General features: G+C 47.0%; 1 protein-coding gene across 1 annotated transcript in view; it reads right to left on the bottom strand.

Moving 5' to 3' along the window:
* Positions 1-13,172, bottom strand: part of LOC116705671 (dynein heavy chain 9, axonemal) — a 144,167-nt gene that overhangs the window by 67,201 nt on the left and 63,794 nt on the right. Inside the window, exons 45-46 of the mRNA XM_032542041.1 lie at positions 724-889; positions 12-114 (exon numbers count right to left, since the gene is read on the bottom strand). Of these exons, the coding sequence (XP_032397932.1) occupies positions 12-114; positions 724-889 (269 nt within the window). The remainder of the gene's footprint in view (positions 1-11; positions 115-723; positions 890-13,172) is intronic.

Raw genomic sequence — 13,172 nt, forward strand, 5'->3', positions numbered from 1 at the left:
TGTGTGTGTACCTGCAGTCGTGGATTGATAGTGAAGCTGCCAGCTGTGGGGTTCATGCAGGACACGTATTGAACGTTGTGTACTTCTTTCAAAAGCAGCTTATTACGGTCGTACCTGGGAGTACACACACACGTACACACACACACACACACACACACACACACACACACAGAAAAAAACATTATTTAACAGTTTTGCATGCACACAAACAGCCGGCTACACACAAACACACACACACACACACACACACACACACATTCCCCGACGTGGACGCCTCAGCTCCCTGCTAAGCTGGCGTGGCTCAGGAGTATCCTACATCCTCTCAATTTCCTACCTGAAATCCCCCCAACATATCTGTAATGGGCTGAGTGTGTCTAATCCAGTCAGCCTGCGTCCGACGCAGTGGAACCATGTTCAGAATGGCCTCACTGTGTAGCACATGGATACTGAGGCAGTCTGAATACTAAAGCCATTTTCACTACAATGATACGGCTATTCCACCAATCAGCTGCTGGCACTCTGTTATCGGAATCATCTTTTTCCACGTTCAGTTTACATTGAGAAATTGGCTGAATAAAGCAATTAAAGTGACAACATCATGTGGTATTTCTGGAAATCATTTTGAAAGACAGTCTATCCATAATGCCATCCTGTTTAAACACCACAGGCATGTACTCATGTTTGCTCATACATGTGGATAGCTGCATGTAAATGAGAGCCTACCAGTGGTTGTAGTCCATGTGTTGGCGAATGAGTGTGTGAGGTTGCACCGTTCCATATGCATCCACCTCCGGCATATTCATGTCGTCTATGAAGTAGATTAGTCTTCTGCTGCCTGGAGGCCCATAGTTGCGCCCTGCTTTCTTCTCTAGGGGCTTTTCCAACACAGCTGTGTAGTAGAGGAACACAGGAGCAGAGAGTGAGCAGACCACCAATTTTGGAAAACAGTGATCTGGTTAATTGATATTGCTTTAAACCAATCACAATCGTCTTGGCCAGTACTAAGCTCCGGACAGAGCCACGGTGCCTCTGCTAAATAGTCTCAGGAAGGAAGTTGTTTTGGTGGAACATGTGTACGTTCAGAAGTAGTTTTAAGTCGTCACAGAAAACTCAGATTGGACAGATAGTCTAGCTAGCTGTCTGTATTTACCTGCAGAGATCTGAGGACCAGGTAACCATAGTCCTCAGATTGGACAGATAGTCTCGCTAGCTGTCTGGATTTACCCTGCAAGAACTGAGACCAGGTAACCATAGTCCTCAGATTGGACAGATAGTCTAGCGTCTGTCTAGATTTACCCTGCAGAGACCTGAGGACCAGGTAATCATTCCTCAGACTGGACAGATAGTCTAGCTAGCTGTCTGGATACACCCTGCAGAGACCTGAGGACCAGGTAACCATTGTCCTCAGAAATCAGCCGCAGGTCAGAGCGCCAACACAGAGACAGAGGAGGGGGACGGAGGTTAGAACACAAACACAGAGACACGACGGGGCTGGAGAACCCCAACACAAAGACAGAGGACGGGGATGGAAGTTGGAACACCAACACAGAGACAGAGGATGGGGACGGAGGTTAGAACGCCAACACATAAGACAGAGGACGGGGACGGAGGTTAGAATGCCATCACAGAGACAGAGGACGGGGACGGAGGTTGGAACACCAACACAGAGACAGAGGACGGGGACAGACGTTAGAACACAAACACAGAGACAAAGGACTGGGACGGAGGTTAGAACGCCAACACAGAGACAGAGGATGGGGACGGAGGGTAGAACACAAACACAGAGACAAGACGGGGCTGGAAAACCCCAACACAAAGACAGAGGACGGGGACGGAAGTTAGAACACCAACACAGAGACAGAAGACGAGGACGGAGGTTAGAACGCCAACACAGAGACAGAAGACGAGGACGGAGGTTAGAACGCCAACACAGAGACAGAGGACGGGGACGGAAGTTAGAACGCCAACACAGAGACAGAGGACGGGGACAGACATCCAGGCAAAGGTGATGGACATCCGGTGGAATTTCTGGCGACACTTCACACTTCTCAGCCTCCCTGGTAAAGTCTACTCCAAGGTGCTGGAAAGGAGGGTTCGGCCGATAGTCGAACCTCGGATTGAAGGGAGTATGCCCACCAGTCTACATGTGTTTTTTGTGGATTGGAATAAGGCGTATAACGGGTCCCCGGGAGAATTGTGGGAGGCTTGCGGAATATGGGGGGAGGGGGTCCCTTCTCAGGGCCATCCAATCTCTGTATGACCAAAGCGTTCCAGGTGAGGTTTGCCTCCGCCAGGGCTGCGCTTGTGTCGCCTATCCTGTTTGTAATATTTATGGACAGGATATCGAGCGTAGTCAGGACGGGAGGGGTTGCAGTTCGGTGTGGCTTAGGATCTCATCGCTGCTTTTTGCGGATGATGTGGTCCTGATGGCATCATCTGTGACCTTCAGCCCTCACTGGATCGGTTCGCAGCCGAGTGTGAGCGGCTGGGATGAGGATCAGCACCTCTAAATCTGAGCCATGGTTCTAACAGAAACCGATGGAGTGCTTTCCTCCGGGTAGTGTGAGTCCTTACCCCAAGTGAAGGAGTTTAAGTACCTGGGGTCTTGTTCGCGAGTGAGGGGACCATGGAGCGTGAGATTGGTCGGAGAATCGGAGCAGCCGGTGTGGTATTACATTCTGTTTATCGCACCGTTGTGACAAAAAGAGAGCTAAGCCAGAAGGCAAAGCTCTCGATCTACCGGGCATTTTCGTTCCTACCCTCACCTAGGGTCATGAAGGATGGGTCATGACCGAAAACCGAGATCCAGGGTACAAGCAGCCGAAATGGGTTTCCTCAGGAGGGGGCTGGGCGTCTCCCTTAGAGATAGGGTGAGAAGCTCAGTCATCCAGAGGAGCTCGGAGTAGAGCCTCTGCTCCTTTGCGTGGAAAGGAGCCAGTTGAGGTGGTTCGGCGCATCTGGTAAGGATGCCTCCTGGGGGCCTCCCTAGGGAGGTGTTCCAGGCATGTCTAGCTGGGAGGAGGCCTTGGGAAGACCCAGACTATGGAGGGTTGTTCTCCAACCTGGCCTGGGAACACCTCGGGATCCCCCAGTCGGAGCTGGTTGATGTGGCTCGGGAAAGGGAAGTTTGGGTCCCCTACTGGAGCTGCTGCCCCCGAGACCCGATACTGGATAGCGGATGAAGATAGATGGATGGATGGAGTACATACGCCAAGAAGACACACGTCACACACAGCTGCCAACCAATCAGAATCAAAGATTTCCCACGCCCGTTTCTTCCCTTGGAGCATAGCGGATGTGGTGTAATAGTTAAGGGGACATTTTTGATCATGTATTTCTCTGCATCCAACGATCCCAGTTTGTCCCCGACCAGACAGACTTCCCTGTCCCAGCGTTCCCGACCAGCATGACGGGCCGGCGGCGCTCCAGAGCGGTCCACAAGTACCGGACTCGAATGGTCTCTGTAGTGTGGACTAGACACGCCTGCACACGGAAGCAAACATACATTCAGCACGTGCACAACCCCCGTTCGGAGATTAATAGACTAACTAAGGGTTTGCAACTGCAACTCATGATTATTTTGATTATCAATTATCTGTAGAATATTTGTTCAATGTACAGCTTTGTCTACATGTGGAATGCCCTCCCCACTCTCGATTCTGACAGGGACTTGATGGCATAAGTGTTTTATTCTTTGAGGAACACATCTGGGTCTAATGCTCCAGCTCCACATATGGGGGAAGGGGGGGGGGGGGTGACAATAGTGATTACACAGTTTTAAACTATTAATTGTTTATTCAAATTGATGTTATGTATTTAAGAATAAATCCAATAGATGAAATCGGTGTCATTCCACAAGAACCCTGCAGACCACTCTAAGACAGCTGCTGTACCTGAAGAGTGTGTCTGCGTCCATCTCAACCTGGGCACCATCTTGGACCAGGGTTCAAACTTCTTGCTCTCGGGGTCGATGTAGTAATCGACACGGTGCCCTGGGACGGGAACTTGATGCTTTTGAACTCGGCCACCCACCACTTGCTGAACTCCACTCTGTAGTCGACCAGCTACACTCACGCAGAGACACAGAGGGTAGGCGAACAGTCAATACTCTAAAATGACTTCCTTTCTGCTTTCCCTGGCCCGTAACAGTAGCTATGGATCTGAGCGTTTGATTTACAGACCGAGGAAGAATAATGGCAACAACAGAGAGATACAGCCACCGCAGCTGAAGGGTAGAAAATGAGAGATGGCAGGCCTATCTATCCATCTGTCGGATTCAGACAGTGAAGTAGCCTCATCACTCCTTGCCTTTCTCCAGCCCCCCCCCCATGGTACCTGTCTCCTCTATTCACTACCAACTCTCCAGTCAATAAACCACTTAGCATTTAAATGCATCTGTGATGGGAAAATAAGTGGAGTACATTTGTACCAAGGGGAAAGCATTTTCATCCCATAACTTAGATGGACACGCTTACTGTACAGCACTAACTGGATTGCTTAGCAACTGCTGGCCACGGCTCTCCTGCTGATTTAAATTCAGCCAGCCTGGCTGCTGATGAGCAGAATGGAGTCCACTTCATTTTCAGATGGAGATCTCTGCCTTTTTCAAAACCTGCCATTTCTTCAACTGAAAATAACTTTCAAATGACTTTTTCATAATAGAGACACAAGTTGAGTTGCATAGAGCATCAGGGCTTGAATAATACAAGGAATACCCATAATGCAACTGAAAAAATCTCTTTCAGTAAGAGTTGGAGGAGAGAGAGAAAAAACATTTAGCAGTTGTGTCCTATTCTTTTCCCTCTTTACCAACCACTTAGTAAGCGTCTCACATGGCCAGAGCCCACGCAGTACCTGGTCCTGGAACATGGCTCCCCCGAAGGCCCAGACCACAGCAAAGACGAAGTAGAGCTCATAAGTTCCTTGGCACAGTCTGGCGGGGTGTTTTTCGGGAGTCAGCACACACTCCAGCAAATGGCACAGCATCTGGACCATGCTCTGCTCAGGTAGGGATGATCTTCTAAACCTGAGCAAAGACAGACATTACATCACTGGCCTCAAGCATTATTACACACGGTGTTGTTGACAAGTCTATAGGCTCTGTGGCATTATGGGACAGAGGCTTCTCTGGACCCTGAATACAGTTAGGACAAATAATCCTCCTCTGCTTCCGTTTTTGTTGTCTGCCTTTGTGATGGAGGTGTTGGAGGAGGCAGGTGCTCCTGTACAATAGAATGCAGATGGGATCCAGTTCTGCTGAGTCACTCACTGTTTGCCTCAGTCCAACATGTTATGTCACATGGCAGCCTCCTGCGTCACACAGACACGACAGGGACCACACACTGAAAAAAGATGACGGAGCTTCTCGCGTCTGGGACGTTCTGAGCGTGTCGAGAAATCCTGGAAGTTTCAAGTCTGGACGCGCCTACCGATGACTGGCTTTGAGATGAATCTATACAGTTTTATTACACCCCCCAATATACACAAGCACATGCCCGGCCCTCTGCCTGGTTAAACCACCGCCACCTTCCCGTTTTAGAATAGCCTACTAAAATTGCCCTTCCTGCTATTATATTATGACCTAAAGGACTTATTTACACACATTTGATTGCCTTGATAGTTTATTACACAGTCATCTTAATTATCATACCAGAAATACCACTATATTGATATGAATGTATTTAATGTATGTAATGTATGTGTGAAAATTGAAAAATCTTTACGGCGCAAAATTCGTCAAAAACTGTCTCTGTATTACAGATCACAAGATCATCTGTAAGAATACATATATATTTTGATCTTCCTGTTTTATAATCATCAAGAGGTTTCATCTCGTCATCACTACTGAGAAGTGAAGCCAAAGCTGAAGCTCCTTAAAGCTGCATTCTCTCTAACCTCCAGCAGGGGGAGACTCCTTAAAGCTGCATTCTCTCTAACCTCCAGCAGGGGGAGACTCCTTAAAGCTGCATTCTCTCTAACCTCCAGCAGGGGGAGACTCCTTAAAGCTGCGTTCTCTCTAACCCTCCACAGGGGAGACTCCTTAAAGCTGCATTATCTCTAACCTCCAGCAGTCAGAAAAGAAAAGCTGCGTTCTCTCTAACCTCCAGCAGGGGGAGACTCCTTAAACTGCATTCTCTCTAACCTCCACAGGGGGAGACTCCTTAAAGCTGCTTCTCTCCAACCTCCAGCAGGGGGAGACTCCTTAAGCTGCATTATCTCTAACCTCCAGCAGGGGAGACATCTTAAGCTGCATTCTCTCTACCTCCAGCAGGGGGAGACTCCTTTAAGCTGCATTATCTCTAACCTCCAGCAGGGGAGACATCTTAAAGCTGCATTCTCCTACCCTCCAGCAGGGGAGACTCCTAAAGCTGCATTCTGTCCAACCTCCAGCAGGGGGAGACTCCTTAAAGCTGCGTTCTCTCTAACTCCAGCAGGGGAGATCTAACTGCATCTCTCACCTCCAGCAGGGAGACTCTTAAGCTGCTCTCTCTAACCTCCAGCAGGGGAGACTCCTTTAAGCTGCGCTCTCTCCATTGGCTCCTGTTTCTATAGAAGTCTATGAGAAATGAGTCAACTTCTCTTTTGATTTATTACCTCAGTGACTTTTTAATTGCTAGCTTCAAGTCTTCTTCAATACAGCATGATGTTCATTTTGTGTTACCTTGATCTGATTCCATCGCAAGAGGGGAGGTACTTGTCAACAGTATGGTCAGATTGGCCTTCTCTGATTGGACCTCCCTCTTGTCAATCCACTGGAGACCGCGGGTTCCAGCCGAGGTCTGCTGGGTTTATGTACAGGATGCCTGGAAGGGAAAGAGGAACACATTTAGTGTGTTACAATGACTGAGGTCCCAGGGGCAAACACGTGTTGCCCTTTGACCCCCCCCTTCCAATGCCAGTTCATTGCAGAAAGCAGCCTATCATTGGCTCCTCCATGATTTGCCCAGACACCTTGAAAGCAGACAATACTCCAATACTTGTGTGAACAAACTAGAAGTGAACAGAGGAATGATATTAGCTGAGAAGATGCCCACTTTTCCCGGTTGCTATCCATCCAACATTTGAAATAAATCCAAAATACAAGCGCATTGTCTTTAAAGCTTTAGTGTGTAACTTTTAGACTTAGACTTAGACTAGACTTAGACTTCTCTTTATGATCTTGGATGACTCCCGCAGGAATTGAAAGTTCCAGCAGCAGTTTTTAGCAAGAACAAGAAATAAAAAATAGATAAAAGACAGTATAAAGACAACAAAATCAACAAAATACCAATAAAAAATTATAACCATAAAGAACATTTGTCAGAAACAAAGAAAAGACCATAAATTATTATTAAAGTGTCATTGTTTAGTCCAGTGTAAAATGATTATAATAATTGACCAGTGTGAATTTAAGTCCAGTGGTTGTATGTATGTATGTTGTTGTGTATGTATGTATGTATGTATGTAGGTATGTATGTGTATTTGTATGTGTATTAGTATGTATGTATGTTGTATATATGTATGTATGTATTGTCCTCTCTGCCCTATTTCTCCTCCCCCTAGTGAGGAGTTGTATAGTCGGATGGCATAGGGACAAAGGAGTCCTTGAGTCTGTTGGTCGGCCCTTGGGAGGAGCAGCCTTCCACTGAACCGCTCCTCTGGGTGCTGATGACGGTGTGGCAGGGTTGTTTTTTGATATAAAAACGCCAGTTAGTCAAGCCATTACCAAACGATGCTAATAAGACTCTCAGCTCCTCACAACTCTCTCTGGACTTCTCAGGACTGTTCAGAGATGCGGGGCGTCAGGTGACTTTCCGGGCCAGAAACTCTAGAGAAGATGATGACCTCATCTGAAGAGACCATCATGTTCTTTTAATCCTCTGTGTCCTCTTGGCAACTAGCAACTGTGTGGAGGAGGTGCAGAGATTCTGAAAACTTGTATCAGGTGGACGCGCCGTCAATGTTGTCATTACATAGAATTCCTCATGGGGAGACAGAAAAGACGCACTCTGCGTTAGGAGCCCATGTAGAGACAAAGAAAGGAAAGCGAGGAGTACTCTCTAGATACTGTAGCGGTGGCAGTGCGCAGGTGCTGATCTCAAACACCAGCCTCTGGTAGGGTTCAGAGGATCCCCTCATACTGCCAGATCAGCACCTAACAGGGAGACACGGGCAGGAGACACCCAGCATTACAGCACATACCAGCTCAGTTTTCCATCCACACGTTTGTATCTGAATTAGTATAATACAATAAAAAATGCCTCATGGAAACAGTTAAAATTCAATGGAATTTCAACTCAAAGGAAATCCATTGGTTCATTATTTTTAATCTATCAATGCAGCATTTAATCTACCTTATTTATTTGATTAGGACATGAACATTTCTGGAATACCCTGATTCGAACCAAGAACCTTCTTGCTCTGAGGCCGAAGTGCTAACCACTTAACCACGTGCTGCCCAAAACACTGATGGAAACCTTATTTGCTGAATAAATAGAATTGACTAAGTTTTAGGTCATTTTATGGTTGCAACCCGCCACAATCCACAGAAGAAAAGAAGTTGTAGTTAAGTCCCTCAGTATTTCCTGTCTGTCTGCACACTCGGGGGGGCAACAAAGACAGATGGAAGTGGACGGTAGAGGAAACGAGAGACTTTCTGGATTTAATTGATCAGGAACTCGTGAAAGAAATGGGCGACAAAGGTTAGGACAAGCCGTGGACTCATGGGGACAATGGAAGACGCTCAGACAGAGAGACATGACTAAAAAAGAGTCTCGCAGCGGTGCCGGGGGGACAATAAAAGACAGTTTAATCTGCATCGTCATATCGATGTGTTGATAGCATCCTTGTTTTCTTATTAAAGCTTGATATGTCGCTGGCACATAAGCTCTATTACAACGTGCCCATATTGATCATTTGTTGTAGACGGCGCATCCATTTTGAAGAACTTTGTTTCCCAAATGTTTGTTGAATGTTGTGATTCAGTGAAAAGTGTGGAAACACCTTAAAATGTCTCCAACCAATCCGATATCCAGTCTGACCCTAAAAAAAAAGCGTGTATGTCATCACCACAGGTTTTTATTGGCTGTAAGCCGTTGGATGGAAACACACCTTTCACAGATTTATTACCCACATCCGATATTCGATTCACAAGTGGGTGGAAAACTTAGCTACTGTCACTGTCTGTCAGATTCACGCACGCACACACCCGCACACGCACACACACACACACACCACACACACACACACACACACACACACACCACCCACACACACTCCTTGCACCTTGTTATCATCCATGACCGTGTTGTGACTCAATCCACATGGGGTCGATGTCTCCATCCAGAACGATCCACTTGGGTCCACTGTGACTGACGTTGGCCAGTTCCCTCATGATGTTGGAGAACAGGCCTATGGAAGAAGAGTTCACATGTTGGATTTAACTCAGGCAGTAAACACGTTGCACTCATAAACACCTGGACTCACCATCTTTCCACCTCTGGTAGCTGGTTGATGATGCCAAAGAGCTCGTCTTGGTCACAGCCTTTGGGTTAAGGTCCGCCCACACAGGTCTGCGCGTCATGTTCTGATAGGTCCTCTGTGGAGTGACCTCATCACCGACTCTTTTCCGTGCCTGCTTCCCGATCACAACACAGAGTGACGAACAGCCAGCAGCTCCTCCAGCTGCACCACCTAACATAACACACACACACACACACACACCATTTTAGAATTCTGCATTTGTCTTATATGTTTTGATTGTTTTTACTAAATTTAATTAAGGGAGAGGACATGATGGCTTTTCACAGTGCGTAGTGCATGGCAACTTGATGAGGACTACACTGTTCCAGTCAAAAACTGCATTATTATATAATTATAAAAAAAGACATCAAGGCCATCCTGAAGCATAAAGAGGGATTGTTTGGGTGATATGGAGGAGGTGAGGACATGACAAGAACAGTCCCTTGAAGACCCCCTCCCCCCCACCTCCCTGTAACCGCTGCAGTGTTCTTCACAGCTGACCAAGTAAGAAGACAGCTGATGAGAGTCCACTGACAAGGGTAGGCCTGATAGGGTGAGCCCCAGGGTGACCCCCAGCTATGGGGTGCGTCTGCGCTGCTTCCCAGATGTGGCGCACCACCGCGAGCAACTGCAGCCATTCAAGTCAGTGCTTCTTATCCACCAGCCGCGTGCCTGAGAGGCTCTCTGACTCCGCTGAAGATATGCACCAAGTCTTTTTCACGCAAGGGGCGTTCAGACAGCCGACAGAAGTGAGACAGGATCCCAAGATACGTACCTTTCTGGACAATGTCTCGCACTCTCTCCTGGCACAAAAATCCAAAAACAGCAGTACATTCCTCCAAATGAACCACAGGAAGTCCTCCTGCCTGTGGCCATCAAATGGAGAATTATTTATAATCATTTCTAGTATTTATATCTTCACTGTGCAATATTATGTGTGCAATACCTCATGTTCACTAGCAATAAATATTAAATTAATTAAACTGTGCAATACTCACTTTTACAGACCATGTTTTCATCAAATAAACTGAGGTGCCGGCCTCTAACCAACATGTTCAGAGTATAAAGACTCGCTCTACCTTCACACCTCTCTCTGCATCTCTACACTTCCTGTAGTTTCCATTCAGGTATGGAGGTGATGAACAGAGTGAGTAACAGACGGGCAAACCTGGACAAAGAGAGATTTCCACTCAAACCTCAATCATGCCATCGACCGCCCCCCCCGGCTCTACTCACCATCCATTCCTCAAAGGGCCCGGCTGATTACCGCTTTGATGTGGGGAGGGCTAATGCTAGCACAGGCTAACGCCAAGGTATGCAGTCTCTTTCAGAACACACCCTCCTCCCCCCCTCGTTGTCTGGAATCAAAGGTTGGCCCACAAACAAAGACAGTAAAAGTTCAGGCTCTGGGGGTGGGTGCTTGTTATTGACCACCCGCCATTCTCACTCTCTCGCTCGCTGTGTTTCTCCTCCTCTTTGTTATTTCCGTGGCTGTCTCTCACAATATCAGGGTTAAGTGGCATGGTGCAGCGCCAGCTCATTGGTGGAGTGGTTATATGTGCTTCCTTGTCTATTTGACCTGAGGCAGTTTGCACTTATTCCCTGGTCCTGCTTCATCTGTCTCTGACATATAACGCCTTCATAGTGTGTGTGGTTGTGTGTCTGTGTTTGTGTGTATGACCAGATTAGTCGCAGCTTGGGCACCTGAACTCTCATCGCAGCTACCGTTGGCTTTCTGCAATATTTGCCCAATTCATCCCTATCCTCAGACATGTCTGACACTAATGTGTATTTCCCAGCAGAACATTATTATGTGAGGTAAATAGCTTTTGGAAAGAACTACGATAAATCTAATGAGATTGCTACAACTGAATATCTGTCTAAATTGTTAAAGACAATCCCCCATGTGGGGACTTGCTCCAGCATCGCAGACAACCTGTGATTGCGTTTGCCTCCATCCTTGGCAACATTTTGAGTTGTAATCAAAACAGAATCCGATAAACTGCAGCAGCGAGCACCGGGGGGCTATCCAGATCTGGTTTAACTTACCTTGAGGAGAAAATTGTCCTCGGCCTGCAACTTCAGGTCCAAAATGGACTCCTTCACGTGCTTCTCAAAGTCCAGGTCTCGTTTCCTGGGGACGTCCAGGCAGGGAAACAGTCACCTATCAACCCCATGAACACGGGCATGTCATCTGTCACGATCTTGGGGAGGTTAAGTCTCTCAGAGCTCGCATCAGCACCTTGGTCCTCCGCTCGGCCGGGTCTCCTCTCTTCAGAGAGCGGCCACCACCAGCACGGACTTGATGGCTCGGAGGCCCAGTCATAGTGGTCCTTCGTGGGCAAACACACAGCACAGCTCAACACTTATCCTCTACTGCTTTACATGTTTAGCAGTGTTTTGTAGCATATTAGCATTGCTCAAGAGCTGCTAGCTAGTCATGCACACACACACACACACCACACACACACACACACCACACACACACACACCACACACACACACACACACACAGAGCCATTAAGTGTGTGGCAACAAATTATTAGAGCTTATTTTCAGCTCCTGCTGATTTTGAGACTGGATTCTTAGCATGCTCTGGTGTCTACAGCATAGTCGTTCTGCACAGGTAAGCAGGAGAACTTATGCAATATTTAATCCTAATTATCAACCACTGTTTAATTCAAGAAGATGTTCTCTGATCTGCTCTTTCCATTGATCTGCGCTCAGCCCTTTTGAATTTGCTTAAGAAGCAGTCGTTCATTATCATTGGATTTCATTACTACTAAGTTTCTAATGTTGAAAACCTGCAATGAAAACTCTGGCAAACAACTTTAGGAGTAGCCCAAAGTGTTATTAAGGTGATATTTAAAAAATGTCCGAAGAACTAGAGCTTCATTAAACCGCCATAAAAAGGAAGCAGTGTGCTATGACACGTAAATGGCCTGTGGTCACGGGAAATTCATCCAGAACTGAGGGCTCATAAAATGACTTACCTAATTGAGGAGCTCTGCTGTAAAACATTAGTCAGACCTGCGAGTGATTTTATTGCTTTTTAATCATTTAAATAATGGTATGACATGTAAAAACAGACCGACTAGAAGAGGATAAGAACATTTCAGATGGAATCACATCAGCTTCTTCATTCATTGCGTCAGACTTCATTCAGACCCTTCAGTTAGAAAGGAGCGATGCCTCGAGCTCGGAGTCCTAAAATAGACCAGAGCGGCAGGTGATCTGTTTCTGCATTTATTTAAACAATCCCATTATCGTGGGCGGGGCTAAGCTCTGGACGGAGCCCGGTGCCTGGCTAAATAGTCTCAGAAGGAAGTTGTTTTGGTGAACATGTGTACGTTCAGAAGTAGTTTTAGTCGTCAACAGAAAACTCAGATTGGACAGATAGTCTAGCTAGCTGTCTGATTTACCCTGCAGAGATCTGAGGACCAGGTAACCATAGTCCTCAGATTGGACAGATAGCTAGCTAGCTGTCTGGATTTACCCTGCAGAGATCTGAGGACCAGGTAACCATAGTCCTCAGATTGGACAGATAGTCTAGCTAGCGGTCTGGATTACCCTGCAGAGACTGAGGAACCAGGTAACCATAGTCCTCAGAATCAGCTGCAGGTTAGAGCGCTAACACGGAGACCGGAGGACACCAGGACGTCTGGCGGCAC

Source organism: Etheostoma spectabile, chromosome 17 (genome assembly GCF_008692095.1).
Source record: "Etheostoma spectabile isolate EspeVRDwgs_2016 chromosome 17, UIUC_Espe_1.0, whole genome shotgun sequence".
Taxonomy (NCBI): domain Eukaryota; kingdom Metazoa; phylum Chordata; class Actinopteri; order Perciformes; family Percidae; genus Etheostoma; species Etheostoma spectabile.